The 18,587-nt window shown below is 43.4% G+C and overlaps 1 protein-coding gene across 1 annotated transcript; it reads left to right on the forward strand.

Moving 5' to 3' along the window:
• The first annotated feature begins 4,719 nt into the window (after window positions 1-4,719).
• LOC123879642 (aquaporin-5-like) lies at window positions 4,720-18,078 on the forward strand. The gene is made up of 4 exons (XM_045927454.1): window positions 4,720-4,992; window positions 8,323-8,867; window positions 15,874-15,954; window positions 17,514-18,078. Exons 1-4 carry the CDS (start codon window positions 4,851-4,853, stop codon window positions 17,649-17,651), a joined length of 906 nt encoding a protein of 301 aa, XP_045783410.1. The 5' UTR covers window positions 4,720-4,850; the 3' UTR covers window positions 17,652-18,078.
• Window positions 18,079-18,587: the final 509 nt, after the last annotated feature.

Here is an 18,587-nt window from a genome sequence, read left to right on the forward strand (position 1 = left end):
CGCGAGCGCGTGGCGCCGCGCGCCCGCCGCCGCGCCGCCCGCGCCGCCGCGCAAGCCGCGCGCGTCTGCCTGACGCGGCGCCGCGTGTCGCCCGGCCACCGCGCTGTGAGTCCCCGCGCAAACTTTGAGGTTTTACATTAAGTTATTAATTCTTAGGTATATAAGTTAACAAAGTTAAGAAAAATTTTGTCAACCACACATAAAGAGGTTCAATGGTTCAACCTATCACAATGGTTTAAGCTCCGAGTGACGCCGCACAGCGCGCCGCCTCGGCCCAACTGCCGTGGCAGCGAACGCATAAACAAACACTAACTTGACCTGTGTTCAAATTGTATATTAGATAAGTGCCTAAGTTTATTTTTGTGATTTTGTATATAAATTGGAGCTACAGGATTAAAGGAATAACATTAATAATTCAGGTGTGTAATTATGTGGGTGGTTCTAAACCAAATAAATATTCCACACCTAAAATTTAACAACTGTGAATCTATAAATGTTAAGTATTGTTAAATAAATTAACGTTATTATCTAAACTTTCAAATAGACTTTCAGTTTAAAAATCCACAACACTATTCAACTTTTATCGCGGGTCTGAAGTCTGCTGAACGCTCCAAATTACATTTTATTGTTTCACTTGCTGCCGAGCGCCGAGCTCGGTCCCGCCAACCCGGTCCCGAGTCAACGTGGGAGTGTACACCCTACTTGGATATCAATGTATGATGATGACGGTTACGAATCCTATTCCTATATATTATGGCCTAGTGGTCGAGACGTCGGCCTTCCGTCCGCATAGTCGGGGGTTCGATTCCGGGCAAGCATCTCTAACTTTTCAGAGTTATATGAATTATGAGAAATTAAACATCACTCGTTATAACGGCGAAAGAAACCTGCATGCCTGAGAGTTCTCCATAATTTTGTCAAGTGTGTGAAGTTTGCCGCTCCGCACTCGGCCAGCGCGAGCGCGGCGGCCGAACCCCTCTCATTGTGAGAGCAGAGCGCGCTCGGGGCTGATGCTGGTGCTCCAGGGCGCGAAGCTGGAGGCTCCGTCGCGGAAAGTGCTGCACGCGTCGACTGCCGCCCACAAACGGCTCAGAGGCCACTTGTAACAATATCTGAGTTTGCACGTCGCCCGGCAGTCATCATTATGTTGTGAGCCTGAGGGTAGATATTATGTCTATGTTATGAGAATTTCAATCCGGCGGACATTTCAATTTATTCGCACAGTTGGGTATAGGTAGGTGGGTATGTATGTCAAATAAGTAATCTGAATGTTGCCCAATACCTTGAATCCGTGTTCAAGTGAATATAAAATAAATTAGTTATACTAAAGCAGTTAAAAAAAATAACCTTTGGCGCGACCCCCACGTCGCACTGATTCTTAAATAGCGCACTCGATACCAGCGCGTCGAGTATCGATATCACTAGCTAGGTATAGCGATACTCGGTAGTCGTTACACGTAGCTACCCAGCTGCGCTGATACCTAACGCTCGCTATTAGCATAATTTTATTGATATCATATTAAAGTTATAAATATTCAGGAACATTGCTTCGTCAAAGCAAACGACCATTACGTTAGGTATATCTAGATATTTAGTAAGCGAACGTGGTCCGTGGAGACGCACGTCGCCGCACGCACGGCTAATTAATTCACGCCTCATTAGCAGAATCATTACCTAATCATATTACATATTATTTTGCCGATCGTGTCACTGTTCATTAGCTATTTATAGGTACCTACGTATATCGCAGTGCAGGATATTCACAGAGAACACTGGACATGAGCAGGCATTCCCCTCGGCCGCCGCACTGCTGCACTACCACTTACCTAGGGCTTTCGAACATGTCATCATTTGAAATAATTCCTATGAGAACGACGAATTTTTCTTTGAGTATAAACTTAATTTTTACTTATCGATAAGGAATATTAATTGGTGGCATAGAATGCAAAAGTCTGGTCGAGTACCTACGTGTAACACGCATAACAAGCTTAAAACATCTGACACACAGACAAACAGGCGGGCCGGACGTGCCTAGAAAGGTCCCTACAGAACCCTAAAAACGACATATTGCTATTAACGTAGGGAAATAAGTAAATGATAGGTAGATAATATCGATGGAAGTGGAAGACGCATGACGGCGCCGCTGTGTGCGCGCGGCGCGCAGCGGTCGGCGCCGCTGTGTGCGCGCGGCGCGCAGCGGTCGGCGCCGCAGTGTGCGCGCGGCGCGCAGCGGTCGGCGCCAACTGTACAAACCTCAACCTACCTATTTGACTTCGTCTGTGATGGCGTTTGCTGGCGCGCGTGCTGTGCTTGTTTGGAGTGTTTTTTTTTTGTTAAGAGTGGCTGGTTTTTGTGTTAGTTGGTGTTTTTTGGTGGTGGAACTGACTGGGAAGCGCTCCAAATGGGCGCCGCGCGTATGTCGGCGGGCGCCGGCGCAGACGGAGTCCATACTTGTATAAATTCAATAACTTGAAAATATCACAAACTTGACATTGGCTAATCAGAGTAAAGCCAGATTTAAAGGAAAAAAAAAACCTACCTATTTTGTGTACCTACCTTACTGGTCCTCAGATCTTGTAGTAACTCATTTTATCGTGCTTAATTACTTACGCACCAACAATTGTTAAGTTCATCTTCAGCTCTTTTGTACTCATAGATGTAAGAAGTGCTGTACAACCCGGTTGGTTCTTCATCTCGCCCCGCTACAGCTCTGCATCTGCATCTCTATCTCATTCATAGATATTAAAATGGTCCGAATATTTTATGATTCGAATGCGACGGGCAGATTACGGTCGGAGCAAACAGCCGATAGCGCGATAACTGCCGATAGCCGCTGACCCGCGGGCCGCGATAGCGCCGCCCTGCCGTGACGTCACACGACGCGACGGTGCGGCACAGTTCCTTGTGTGTGTTACAAACCTGACTTTACTCCCTAACGAGGGTCGCCTTCGACAGATCGCTTGCAGGAATTAGGGCACACTCCCGTATTGTAGGTATATTTTATTACAATAATACTTAGGTAATATTTCGTTACTCTCATTTTGGTGTGTCGTAGAGAAGTTTGTTCTTCAGTTGTTGTGATTGGCTGAAATCGCGGCGTTGCTGCTGCGACCGCATAGTTTAGCCGTAGCAGTGGGACTTGGGAGCAACGGCAATAGCAGTTTAACAGTAGGCAAGTAGGAATGTGTATCGGACCCTGTTGCGATCGCATAGCGCCCTGAGGCGCAGCTCGTCCGCGTCGCGGCGGATACACGGACTTTCCCGCACTGTTAGGTAAAGAGACATACCAAAATAGTAAGTTCAACCAAGCAAAGGACGATAATCGCAGCTGTCGTGCCGAGGAGGCAGGCTTCGAGCGCCGCCGAGTGACCCGCGCCGATAACACGGCATGCGTTTACACAGCCAGATAAACACGCTACACCAACAACTCATTAGTCAAATTGTAATCATACATCATTCGACGATATGTACCTACCTACTCGACTTACGCAACAAAATCTATTTGATCATGTTCTATGTGTCATGTTCTACGTGGATGCACGCACCGCCGCGGGCGAAGCTTTCACATTGACGTCATACTCTCTACATTCACGAATTCATTTATATTTGCTGTATAGAAACTATCTCAAATTAACAGCAAGTAGAGAGTCATACTTACTTTCAATTATGTGAAAACCATTCAAATTGATAGAAACCTACCTTTTCGTTTATCGTATCAGTTAAAAAAAAATGAAGTAGGTACCCGAGGCGAAGTTGTAGGAGTAAGCTTTGCGATAGTTAATACAACGCTACATTTGTGTTATTTCTTTTATCACAAATTGTTACATCTATGCGAAATAACTGAAAAGTTAATTCGTATAAAAATAAGTCACATAACTAGATATATCTGTCGGAAGCAGCGAAGAGAAGGGCGCAGGCCGCGAAGCTCGCGCGAATCTACCGGTACATCTATAATGGCATTAACGTTATTTCCTCATTTGCATAACGAGTAAGGACACGCGCTCCACTGACCGCAGCCATTCACCAAAAATCCATATAAAGATATTTGAATGCGTGGGTACAAACTAGAGGTTCCTAACTTGTAAATATTTTAATCGGAATAATATTGCTATTTTGGTTTTAGATGGATACATTCCATATCTTAATTCACAAGTGGTACTTATTTCGTCCTGTAAACTAAAATTCGAAATACCTAATGGCATTCTTTTTACAATACTCTAGCCGAAACAGGATGTCACTAGGCCACCGTTTCGTTTGTGTAGGATTTGTGTACAACCGGATTGGCGTCGTTGGGTAACAAATTAAAAATGGTGAACGATCTCGAGCGAGCACATATAGTTACTTCTACCTACTTGGCAGTTTCCCTAGAAGAAGGTTTTTGACACAAGTGAGTGCAGCGGCAGTGTTGAGCTGACGGGCGGAGCGGAGCGGAGCGGCATCGACACGTTCCTAATGCGCTCCAAATCAAGAAGGCGGGGACATGTGTAACGGTCAACAGCTCTTACTTTAATGGATACCTAAATGTCTCCGGCTGAGATCTCAGTTTGTAGGCTTTTGCGTAGCCGGCCTTCTGTCTTATATAGGTAATACTTACTTAATTAATAATATAATTATTACATAGCTCAAGTTTGATACTCATTTGCAATTGTTCATACAGAGGCATACCTACCTACCACTTATCTATTGTGGTTATATACCTAGTACATAACCAGTATTGTAGGTAAGTATAAAACTAACAAATTAAACACACTATTCAAATAATATGGAAGAATATATACTGTAGTCCGTAGGTACAATATTTAAAGAAAAGAAAAGCGTCGATAGTGTTGTTTATAAATCGGCGACAAAATATGAAGACCGCGCTCGCAGCGAGCGGCGAACGCGCGCCGCTGCTGCCAGTCCGAGCGCGGCGTCCGACCTGTCGCCTCGCTCCCCGGCCGCTCCGCTGCTGCTCCCGCACCACCCGCACCCACACCGACATGCCCGGCGACGGTCAGTATCCCCCCTCCCCGGTCCGCCCGCGTGTGCGAGAGATCATGAGCTTTTAAGTTTCGGCACTCAGGAAAAGTTTAAAAAAGTCCACGTGCGTATGAAAATAATTCGGTTTGCGTTCGGAGTTCCGCATTCCGTGTTCACTTATAATTCGTGGTTGAAGTTGTGTGTGTAGAGATCGTCCATAGAGCAGAGCTTTATAATTCTACGGCAGATCTCCACGCGTCGCATTACGTCCCATCCCCGTGAAGGCGGATCGCAGAACTCGGACCTCGGGCGGGCGGCGGCGGCGCGCGCTCGACGCACGGTCTCCTATTTATAATCAGGTGTTTGTTACAAATATAAAAAAGCCGACGAAATAAGAGCCATGTGTCGGTGACGCGCGGCGCCGCGACTTGTGACAACACTCACTACAACGATATATCAAAACAAACGTCAGAAATGTATTTTGTTATTGGAAATATTCAAAGCTCAAATTCATTTAAATATTGAATTACCTACTATTACAGGACATACCTACATCGCCTCCTCGGGCATGCAGTACATAGATTTGCATTAATTACAGCTAGGTAGATACATAACATGGTTAGCACGTAGCATTATTATGATTGAAATTAATCAGTAGTTAGTAGATACTAAAATAATTTTGTCATTGTACTAAGATGAGTAGGTACAAAATTAATACAAGCGTAAATCTAAAATTAAAAAGTATATAACAATTTCCGAACGTTCCTTGAGACAGTGAATTGAAGAAATACCTAACTACCAATCCAGAGCTTTCTAAATTGAAAACACTTTTTCTCACTGGGTGAGGCGACAACGGCTTTTGCTCACTGGTTCTAGGCAATACCTAAAGGCGGCCCTTTTTAGCTAGCTATCTGAAATGTAAGTATTTGTTCACGGGCTCACTGTTTCCTTCGCCGCCAAACACTGCAGCGTGCGCCGCGCGTGTCGTGTGTACGTAGGTAGTAGGTACACACATCGTGATGTGCCGGAGCGGAGTGAAGCTCTCATTGACGATGAGCTGAGTCGCGGAATGTTGGCTCCGATATTGAGACGAGACCAAGTCCGGGGGTAAGTCCCATCAGATCGGTTCAGGAAAAGTTGTTATCCCGAAAATTCAAAGTTCCCACGGGATTTTTGAAAACTTTAAATGTACGCGAACGAAGTAGCGGGAAACATCTAGGGCTAGTTTAAATAATAATTAAATTCAAGTTCATTAAATTCTGATGTTTACTATTTGAATAACAAATACGCAATGTCGATTCTCAAGTGCGTGGTACGACGACGAACAAAGCGGCTCGCGGCGTTCGGTCGATGTTTGCGTACCTAGCTATTCCTCGACGGTTAGCAAACTTAAATAATATAGTAATGTAGTGATAAGTGTCGAAAATTAAAAAAATACCAAACTGCCCAATCCTTAGCGAACGCATTAACATCGAATAACAGGAAACTATAAGTTCATTTCGGGCTTCATTAGGCGAGTAGGTAGGTAAATACTGTGAGGACGATAAGTCGTATAGATAGTGGAAGGAACTCTGGACCCGCGCTCCGCCGCGCCGCGCGGTGTCGCCGCTCGCGATAAGCGCCGGTATCTCTCCAGAACATGTAGCGAATAATTTAAGAGGATTTTAGAACGTTTAAGAATTCATTCCGAGGAACCTTTAAGTTTAACAATACGGAAGTGCCGAGCGCGCTGCGGCCGGCGCGGAGCGGGCGCGGCGACTCGACCGTGCGCAGTGCGCCTAAAGCTAGGCCTCACAGTGCGTGCTCGTTCGATGTTGTTCATTTCAAGCTTGCGCGACGAGCATGTGTCTACGTGAGAAGCCGGCCTAACGTTCGGCGAAGGCAGGCCTGCACACTTCAATATTCATTATATTCATAGTAGTGACCCGTGTAGAGTGGAGGTGTAGCGCGGCGCGCGGGCGCCTGCGGCTCGGACGGCGAAATGTCACCCCAACTCTACCAATAAAATTAGATCGAAAATAAAACCGAACGGTCTACATTCCGATTCAGATTTTTTATAAATAATACTTATCTACTCGCGTTTTCCCAAATAAATTCAATAACATGATCAACCCAGTTCCGCCCCACTACTGAGTACGGGTCTCCTATCAGAATGAGAAGGGTTTAGGCCATACTCTGCCACGCTGGCCCAATGCGTATTGGCAGACTTCACACACCTTTCAGAACATGGAGAACTCTCAGACATGAAGGTTTCCTCACGATGTTTTCCTTCACCGTTAAAGCAAGACGCACATAACTAAAAAGTTAGTGTTGCGTGCCCGGGATCGAACCCCCGACCTCCGATTAGGAGATGGATGTTCTAACCACTAGTCTTAATAGGCACAGCTTAATATTTCTATAACACGTAATATACTTACATGAATGTAAAAAATTCTTAGTGTTTCAATAAATAATTATTTTTCTTACATCTTGTATTTTTTCGCTATTGAGGTGAAAAGTTTTTTGTATCACACGATAGCAAAGTTTTTGTTTCTTGTGCCTTTGAACCCCTCGCTACACTCAGGATTCTAACGTAGAATCACTCGCTACGCTCGTGATTCGTGATTCTATTATAGAATCCTTCGCCCGCTCGGGGTTCAAACTAGGCAAATTAGGTAAATTATTCTCATTTCTATCTAATTTAAAAATCAAAGACGTATCATCAGCAAATAGTACAATATCGCAAGTATTTTGGACAAAATATGGTAGATCGTTTATATATACCAAGAACATGAAGGGACCTAGGATAGAGCCTTGAGGAACACCCATTTAGTTGTCAGTACAAAGGCGGTCAACTTAAATGTTGTAAAGGTCAAGACCCGCGGCCACTCGTCGTACCTAATGAGTACACTAGGTAGGCAATTGGGATTCATCTAGGCATTTCTTTCCAACCACTAATTATTCACCGTTGAGTAGGTAGGTACATTGTAGGTACCTAGCACGTGCAAGTGCTACGTTGTGCTACGTCGCTAAGCTACGGATGTGTCATACGAGCAGAACGTATTCCTGTTGCGTAGCTTAGCTTAGCTCTGGTGGAAAGGGACTCAATGAACCTAAGTTTTTTTTATACATACTTACTATATACCTAGCGAGAGATGCGAGGCGCGAGCTTAGGATTTTTTTTAAATAGAAATATCGAGCAAACGAGCAGGCGGATCACCTGATGTTAAATGATCATATCGCCGCCCGGAGGCCTAAGGCGGGGTCACTGAATAAGGTCACCCCGCTCCCGGCCTCCGACGAGCGCCGTAGGCTGCGCTGATCGGATCGTAAGTTCTGCTCATGAACAAATGAGAGAGAGTATGTACATGTGGTGTCCCGCAGCGGAGGCGGAAGGCGCGGGCGGGACGCGCGGCTGGGCGCGGCGCTGGTGGCGCGCGCTGGTGGCCGAGCTGCTGGCCACGGCGCTGCTGGTGCTGCTGGGCGTGGCGTCGCTGCTGCCGGCGGGCGGCGCGGCGCCGCCGCTGGCGCACCCCGCCTGGGCGTTCGGCTTCGTGGTGCTGCTCAACGTGGAGGCGTTCGGGCCGGCGTCGGGCGCGCACATGAACCCCGCCGTGTCGCTGGCGGCGCTGCTGACGGGCCGCCTGCCCGCGCTCGCCGCCGCCGCCTACGTGGTGGCGCAGCTGGCGGGCGCGCTGCTGGGCGCGGGCGCGCTGGCGCTGCTGGCGCCGGCCGCGTTCCGCGAGGGCGCCGGCGTCACGCTGCCGAACGGCGTGGGCCCAGCGGCGGCGGCGGCGGTGGAGGCGCTGCTGACGGGCGCGCTGGCGCTGCTGTGCTGCGCGCTGTGGGCGGCGCACGAGGCGGGCCGCGAGGACCCCGCGCTCTCCGTCAAGTTCGGCCTCACCGTCGCCGGCCTGGTGTTCGCGGGCGTGAGTCCTCCCCGCTCCCCTCGTCGCACTCCCCCGCGACTGCCCTGCCACATATCCGACTAGTGGCCCGGGCCCTTCTCCGGGATTTAGCTTGTATGTGCTGAAATTCATCAAAATAGGTTTTAAACGATAGACTGTAAATAAGCTAACATACAGACAGATATTTTTTTTTTTTTTTATTTATTTAGTAATAGACTTAATTTAAAGAGAAACATTTTTCACCATTTTTTATAGACCAAAGCACTAGATAAAAAACAGACTGGTGTTTGGAATTTTGCAGCCCAAATAGACCGTAGTCTGTGCTAGGGCTGACAAAAAAGAAAAAAAGATTAATTTATTTTATGATTTTACTCCTATATTTCCATTTTTTACAAACAAAAGAATATAAAAAAAAAAGAATAAAAAAAAAAATAAAAATAAAAAAAAAAAAAATTTTAAAAAAAAATTTTTATTATTGATATAACAGTATGGATTAAAATAGGTCCCTTTTTAGATGTTAAAATCACAGAAATTTTCTTTAGTATCTTTTTGTTAACAAACCGAATGTAACGCAAAAATAACACAGATTTTTTGTAGTTTAGAATCACAAGTGCAGTTGCAGTGAGGGATTCTAAGCATAAGAAAAGAAAAACTGTGCTGTACAATCTGCTAAAATGTTTTATAAAATTCGTAGTCATGTGTGTTTGGTTTCGCCAACCGCGGATAGATGGCGTTGTCGCCCGAGTGCATCGCGCGGTAGTTTGATGCTTGCGGAAGCATACAGTATCGAGTGCAGTATCGATCGTTGTTGTACTCAGTGGTATACGAGTTAAGAAATAAACAACCATATAACCAGTGACCTGAAGTATCATTTTACTGTACACACCTGAAGTTGTAGCGTGTACATATGGTCCTTCGAACCGGATATAGCGGATTATAGGGTTGGTGGTTTGTACAACCTAGTCGGCATCGACGTGGTGGCGGATTGTCATCGATGGTGTCAACCCTGGAGATTGGAGCCAGGGGTTTCAGCCTGAAGAGGAAGAACAGGCTATGACGTCAGCGGCCAGTGGTGGAGCGAGAAGGAAGTTCAACCGAGGACGTCACGAGGACCCGATGACGACACGACCCGACCAGGAGTGCGAAGTTGGTGCGGAATATAGTGAGTGAAGTGTGCCGTGATAAATTGTGAGTACTTTATTAATTACTTATTTTTCAAGCTAATTTGGACCTTCAGTCAAAGAAATAAATTCAAGCAAAATTGGACCTTAAGTCAAAGAAGAAATTAACTTTAACAAATTAAAGCTAGTGCATGGACATAGACTAATTCTCGAAGAAAAGTGAAGTGACGGGGAATCCATGCCCAAATTTCGTCTATGTCTGTAATTCTCAAACACTTAGAAAATTTTCTTGTAGATTGTAACATAGAATTAGTTAAGTTATAATAAGGACTTGTGATTTTCTAAGTTGAACTCTAACTTGTAAAATATTTTGCGTTCTATTTTGGACTTGTGAAATTTTCAAAATTGAACTTTAAGTTGTGTTTATGTTTGTACTACTACTATTTGTTGATTAGTGAGTTATTTGTTTATGCACCACATATAATAGCCATGGAAGTTTTCGATAAACTTCAGGAGGATAATAAGGAGCTTATCTCTAAAGGTAAAGTCAACTTTAGGAAATCACCTAAAGATCGTATAACGGTTTCATATGTAGAGACGCGTTTGGAGGCTTTAGAGAATCAATGGCAATCATTTGTGGACGTGCATAGACAGATAATTACAGAAGTAACTAAGGAAGAATTTGAAACGTCTAATTATTCTAGAAATTCAATCTATGATAGAACGGAGGAAATATATTTTGATTATAAAACTGAATTAAAAGAAACATTACTAAAATTAAAAGGCAAAGTTAAAGCACCCGTAGAGTCAGTAAGTTTGTCAAGTGAAGATAGTAAATCTAAATATTTTGTTAAATTGCCTGAAATTTCCATACCAAAGTTTTCTGGAAAGTACACAGAGTGGACAAGTTTTAGGGATCTTTTTACTTCATTAATACACAACAATACTAAATTAGATGACGTTCAGAAACTACATTATCTTAAGAGTCATTTGTCTGGAGAAGCAGAGCAGCTTTTGAGACATTTTCCCATTACTGATGAAAATTATTGTGTTTGCTGGACTCAGTTAACTAATCGTTATGATAATAAAAAATATTTGGCTAACAGCATTTTACTGCGTTTCATGAGTCAGAAAGCATTGCAAGATGAATCGTCTAGTGCCATTAGAGAATTATTAGACAATATGAACGAATGTCTTAGTGCTCTACAAAATATAGAGATAGACATTAGTAACTGGGACATTATTATCATTTACATTATGAGTCAAAAGCTGGATCCTGAGTCCAGGAAGCAATGGGAATCAAAGGCAAATGAATCTGATGAATTGCCTACTTTGTCTGCTTTTAAAGAGTTTCTTGAACATAAGTTTAGATCTCTAGAGTTTTTGGATGCTAAACCTAAGCCTTCTAATGTGAGCAATAAGGTCAATGTTTTTCATGTAGCGAATTTTAATGGTTCTAATACACCCAATCTGTCCAAATTTAGCTGTCAATATTGTAGAGGCGATCATAAGTTAATGAATTGTAAAGATTTTGCGAAGAGTGACTATAATACCCGGCATAACTTTGTCCAAACTAGTAGGCTGTGTTTCAATTGTATGAGCCCGGACCATTTTGTCTTTTCATGCCGTCAATCCTCTAGATGTAGAGCATGTAGAAGGAAGCACCATTCTCTACTTCACCCCCAAGCAACGGAGAATGTAGAGTCAGAGAAGGTAGAGTCAGAGAATGGAGAGTCGAGTGAGAAAGATGTAGTTGTTTCGTCAGCAACCACATCACAAAACGAAGAAATTGCCCGTTTTTCAAGGGTTTGTAGCCAAGTCCTCTTGCCTACAGCTCTTGTTGAAGTAGAGTCGGGAAGAGGTGCTGATGTAGTTGTTAGATGCTTGTTGGATCAAGGCTCAATGGCTTCTCTAATAACCGAGTCAGCTGTACAAGCATTAGGACTGAAGAAAACTCCCAACACGGTATACATTTCAGGAGTTGGTAATCAGGACAAGTCTGTAGCTTCTATGTCGATGGTAGAAATCAAGCTGAAGTCTATCCATGATCCTCAATACACTTTGGTAGTCAAAGCTCATGTAGTTAACAAACTGACGCCTTTTCTTCCCTCAAAGAAGGTAAACGTTCAGCTATGGCCAGAACTAACTAGGTTGAAGTTAGCTGACCCGAAGTTTGATATACCCAATAAAATAGATTTGCTGCTTGGTGCAGAAGTGCATAGTCAGATTTTAGCTGAAGGTCTCATCAAGGGTCCTCCTGGGTCCCCTGTGGTCCAAAACACTCACTTTGGATGGATCTTATATGGCCAGATTCATGCAAATCCTCAAAAATCTAAGTTGTGCCAAGAAAACAGTGTCATGGTCAGCATGCACACTCAGATAAATGAGAATGATATGTTGAAGAAATTCTGGGAGCCAGAACCACATGATATTTCATCCAAGGAGAAATTTCACGCTCGGACGGACTCTCCCGTAGTACTTGCGTCGCGTAGCAGTCAGCGAAGTAGATGGAAGACCTTCAATGCTAATCGTAGATCGGATATTTTGAGAGCTGTCGAAGATCGCGATAGTTTAAATTTGTGGAAGCAAGGTTCCTCTTGGCTAAGCAAGGTTAAAATAAATTACAGTCCACATAAAGAGTGCCAAGATACCAAACTAGTAGAGAAAGACAGACAGACATCACCGAAATCTTTTTGTCGTATTTCGCCATCTAGTCAATCCATCGTACGTCCGATGGGTCAGTTTTCTCACTCAGCTAGATGGCTATAGGACGTAATCGTTGGCAAGCATGCTGGTTCGGACAATGTTACGCATGATGTGATAGGTAGATACAAGATCACTTTTGTTGTTAGCGATTAGTCACTGACTTACAACCATCTTATAGATATCTCTTGTAGCCAAGAATTTGAGAATTTTGTAATTTAGTTCCTAAGTATTTTGTTAAGTTGTAAGCAAATTGCTTTCTAGTGTAAGTTAAATTTAAGGTTGTCATAATGTGTTACTTCTATGAAATTATTCTGTAGAGCCACCATGGACTAGTGATTAATGATCATCAAATTGTTAAGTTCTATATTTGTTATACTAGTTACTTATGAACCAGCAGCGGTTCATGGTGGGCGGAATGTACAATCTGCTAAAATGTTTTATAAAATTCGTAGTCATGTGTGTTTGGTTTCGCCAACCGCGGATAGATGGCGTTGTCGCCCGAGTGCATCGCGCGGTAGTTTGATGCTTGCGGAAGCATACAGTATCGAGTGCAGTATCGATCGTTGTTGTACTCAGTGGTATACGAGTTAAGAAATAAACAACCATATAACCAGTGACCTGAAGTATCATTTTACTGTACACACCTGAAGTTGTAGCGTGTACATGTGCTGTCGTGCGATACCGCTGATTTTAGAAGAGAATTTACATACAATTTTTTTACCTCAATAGCGAAAAAATACAAAATGTAAGAATACCTAGGTAAGTAGGTGATGGTAGGTAGGAACTAGATATAGTTATTTTCACACGGCTTTCCCGAAAGAAAGCTAAATAAAATTCAGCGTTTGTGATGGTGTTATGAATGTAGCCCTTTACATGAATATTTTCGAGGATATTATAGACCCACCAAAAACATTTCATGTAAAAAGGTAGCCAAGACTCACAAGTTCATAATGTTTGCACTGTTAAAAAGTTATGAGATCTCTAGTAGAGCCAAGCCCCTAGCTGAGCTTAGATTTGTGCTGGCCATGGGAGCTATCCCAAGTCCAAAGTATATAGCTTTTAAATGTTCTTGACTATATGACATTTATAACAATAAATAACAAATCACTCTACTTACAAGCTCTGATTCTACAAACCCTACATCTTGGTAAAAAAGGACGGCTTGGCCGTTTAATGTTCGTAAAACTAATACATGACATAACATATTTTAAGGCCATAAGGAATAGTTTGTTCGACAATTACTAATTTGTATTGTACTTCGTGATGGTCGCAGAAGCTATTCCGGGCTTAAATGTTATTTCAGATAAAAAATCCACGAACTGTAAACGGCCAAGCCGTACTTTTTTACCAAGATATAGGGTTTGTAGAATCAGAGCTTGTAAGTAGAGTGATTTGTTATTTATTGTTATAAATGTCATATAGTCAAGAACATTTAAAAGCTATATACTTTGGACTTGGGATAGCTCCCATGGCCAGCACAAATCTAAGCTCAGCTAGGGGCTTGGCTCTACTAGAGATCTCATAACTTTTTAACAGTGAAAACATTATGAACTTGTGAGTCTTGGCTACCTTTTTACATGAAATGTTTTTGGTGGGATTTCATTTCTTTTTGGCAGGTGCCCTAGATTTTTTTTGGATCTATTTCTTGTAGGTACATCATTTACATGGCCCACTCTCTATCGTTACCTCTTTTTTTTAAAGCTTTTATTCAACTTGCAATGTACTCGTATGTAAATATGTTTGTTCGGGTGGAATCTTGCAACTCAATTTTGAAGCAGATATACCAAACTTCAGTCTTTTAGGACTTCAGGAAACACAGATACTTGGTACGTTTGATAAATCTGCCACGGACATCTTATCTTGAAAACTTTAGTATTCGAGTAACAGATTTTACAGATATGCATCTCATATACGAGGGGATGAAGGGGGACCCGATTTCTTAATTTATCTGTTGTTCATAATTCTTGAAATTCCTGCTTAATGCCAAATTTCAGTCTTCTAGGACTTCAGAAAGTACCCTAGAATTTGTGACTAGAAGTTTTGACTGTCAATAAATCTGAAACTATAAAAGTTAGACAATTGATAGTCAATGCGTTTAATAAATCTGCCGAAGACATCTTATCCTGAAAATATATCAGCATTCTAGCGACAGAATTTACAGATTTGCTTCCCCCATAAGAGGCGTAGAGGGGGGGAAATTTCCAATTTCTTAATTTTCCTGTAGTTTGTATGCAATTTCTAGTCTACATACCAAATTTCAGTCTTCTAGCACTTCGGGAAGTACCCTAGAATTACAGACTAGAAATTTTGACTGTCAATAAATCTGAAACTATAAAAGCTAGACAATTGATACTCAGTGCGTTTAATAAATCTGCCAAAGACATCTTATCCTGAAAATATCAGCATTCTAGCGACAGAATTTACAGATTTGCTTTTCTCATAAGAGGCGTAGAGGGGGGGCAATTTCCCATTTCTTAATTTTCCTGTAGTTTGTATGCAATTTCTAGTCTACATACCAAATTTCAGTCTTCTAGCACTTCGGGAAGTACCCTAGAATTACAGACTAGAAGTTTTGACTGTCAATAAATCTGAAACTATAAAAGCTAGACAATTGATACTCAGTGCGTTTAATAAATCTGCCAAGGACATCTTATCCTGAAAATATCAGCGTTCTAGCGACAGAATTTACAGATTTGCTTTTCCCATAAGAGGCGTAGAGGGGGGGCAATTTCCAATTTCTTAATTTTCCTGTAGTTTGTATGCAATTTCTAGTCTACATACCAAATTTCAGTCTTCTAGGACTTCGGGAAGTACCTTAGAGGTTTTGAGTAGAGGTTTTGATGATCATCAGTGAGGGACGAAATCGGCGTATTTTAGGTATCAATAAATCTGTAACTATAAAAGCTAGATATTTGATACTTGGTATATTTGGTAAATTTGCTGAGGACACCTTATATTGAAAATTTCAGCTTTCTAACGTCATCCAGACCGAAGTTATGACGGGTCGAAAATACGGCGAAACACTTCGAGAAAAAGGTACGTAGCGCCCCGGCCGCCGTTTGGCTCGTCTTGGCGGGGGCACTGCCGTGCCCCCTGATTTAAAATGCAGGGACATAATATCACATAGCGGTTGCGGCGGTGCCGGCCGGGCGCGGCTTTAGATGTAACTCAATGATATTTACGCCATGTCCCTTCCGCAGGGCGCCATGACGGGCGCCAGCCTGAACCCGGCGCGCAGCTTCGCGCCCGCGCTGCTGCAGAACTGCTTCCAGCATCACTGGGTAAGTACACGCGCCTATCTGCCTCACTATCCGTTCGACACGCCTGTCCCGCCGCAGCCTGAACCCGCTCTGCTGCAGAACTGCTTCCAGCATCACTGGGTAAGTACACGCGCCTATCTGCCTCACTATCCGTTCGACACGCCTATCCCGCCGCAGCCTGAACCCGCGCTGCTGCAGAACTGCTTCCAGCATCACTGGGTAAGTACACGCGCCTATCTGCCTCACTATCCGTTCGACACGCCTGTCCCGCCGCAGCCTGAACCCGCTCTGCTGCAGAACTGCTTCCAGCATCACTGGGTAAGTACACGCGCCTATCTGCCTCACTATCCGTTCGACACGCCTGTCCCGCCGCAGCCTGAACCCGCTCTGCTGCAGAACTGCTTCCAGCATCACTGGGTAAGTACACGCGCCTATCTGCCTCACTCTGTACCCACTACCTATCTGTTCCACATTCTCTTCTCGGTAAGTTTAGGTACCTATTTGTTTATTTCTCACAGAAAATAGATGCCAAATAAGTGTAGTACGTGACAGATCGGTGGATATGAGGTAGGGGACGCCCCGCACACCCACGCTCGCCCGCACTGGATTGTCGCGGGGGGCGTGCGGGGCGATCCCACCCCGATTGCCATCTCGACCTGTTGCGTGCGTATAGGTATTAGTTTCGTATAAGAACAAGACCTGCCTGTCTAAATATTTCCTCTCATGTGTTTCTAGCACATATTTACCTATTTACCTACCAGTAGGTAGCTGACAGCTGGCGAGCCCGTCACTACAGCTCGAGACAATACGCTGGAGATTATACTACTTAGGTGTATTTGTTTAGTAGGTACTAGGTAGCAGCGGTTTGTAAACTGCACATTGGAATAAGTAAATAGCAAACTACGAGTAAATATCAAAAGACAACTTTATTGGTTATAACAAGTAGGTAAGTAATAATTATTATTCTATGTATATAGGTGGTAGGTAGGCGTAATATACCTAATGTAATAGTATTTATGAGTAGTCCCGCTGGTCGATGTTACGATGCTACGGGATGTGACGTCATCATAAATTCAATATGGCGAACTCCTTCAACTTTTAGGATTAAGGATAGGATTAGATTTATAGGATAGGATTTAGGATTTCAATTGCAATTCTTTAGGAATTTTATAAGATCAATTTTATACAGGAAATCATTCATCTCTGATTCATCTCATCATCATTTTTGAGAACTTTGACCTTGAATACTTTTTTTTTCAATGGTGTTCCCAACATTCGAACCAATTTTTAGCTCCAGTTTAAGAAGTTAATTAAAGTATCGACTATTCTCACAAATTAATCGATAATTTAATTAATTTCTTAAACTGGACCTTTTCAAGTAAAGATTTTTATATATACCTGTGAGGATGATACTGCCACTGTCGGAATCAGAATGCCATAAGCCTACGTTGTCGTATTAGTTTACAAATTGCAAAAAACCAAATTAAATTTGAATTTCGCGGGCAAGCCGGTCTCATGCCCCTTAAGGGATAACTCCCAGATGTTGAATGCAATAATTTGATGGATTCGGCGACGTGCAGGTGTACTGGGTGGGGCCGCTGGGCGGCGCCGCGGCGGCCGCGCTGCTGCACCGCTTCGTGCTGCTGCCGCCCGCGCCGCGCGCCCCGCGCGCCGCGCGCGCCGAGGACCTGCCGCTGCACGACAAGCGCGACCACTGACCGCACCCTGCCACTACACTGCTGCACAAACCTCCTACTAACGACAGTTCTGTTCAAATCATGTAACTCCTTCGGCGGCAGAGTGGCGCCCTTCGCCGGAACACGAGGCCGGTTTCAAGTGAACCACCAAGTTTTCTTAAAATGGTTATGTCTTTACGCTACGCTAAGCCACGGACGCGCGACGCGCGGCGCCACAGCGGCTCCCGCAACAACTCCCGTTGCGCGTCGCGTGCCCGGACTCAGTCCTTACAGGGTACGAGCTGGATTGTGTATATTCCAGTCTCCAGTCGTTGTTATGAGATTCGTAATAATTATTATTAATTGTAATATTCTTGTTTCTGTTATTATGTAAAATTTTATACCTAATTATAATAATTATCTATTAAGAAATTGTAAGTAATTTTTCAAATGTGACACTTTTATTGTTCGTAACTTTTATCATTTTACTCGACAAGCCAAAAATAAAAATTCATTAACATCCAAAATGAACGGCAGGCTGCCTTGTGTTGTGATCTGCCTGTGCAGGCCTGGAGGCATCAGGTCGAGGAGTTGGAACTTGGAGTGTAGTGACAAAGTGTATTAATGTGACAAGTACTGGTACTACACCCTGTAGAGATAGTGATATATTTTTTCATATATCCAATGCCAAAAGTACCATGGAAATCAGCCCAGTAGTTTTAAGAAAAACGGTAGCAAAAAATCATATCATAGACATTAAACTCTGTTAGGTAGGTACATCATCACTCATCATCATCTCACTAGCTCAAAAAGGGCACATTTGCCTAAAACCAGAGAGTAAAAGTTGTTTTTCTCACCTAGTCAGAAAAAGTTTTGAATTTAGAGCACTCAGGGTTTGCATTAGCATTTTTTCTTTCACAAGAAATATTTGGAAATTTTGGATGGATAGTGGGATACACAATTTTCCAAATGTTTCTT

The sequence above is a fragment of the Maniola jurtina genome, chromosome 3, assembly GCF_905333055.1.
Source record: "Maniola jurtina chromosome 3, ilManJurt1.1, whole genome shotgun sequence".
Taxonomy (NCBI): Eukaryota; Metazoa; Arthropoda; class Insecta; order Lepidoptera; family Nymphalidae; genus Maniola; species Maniola jurtina.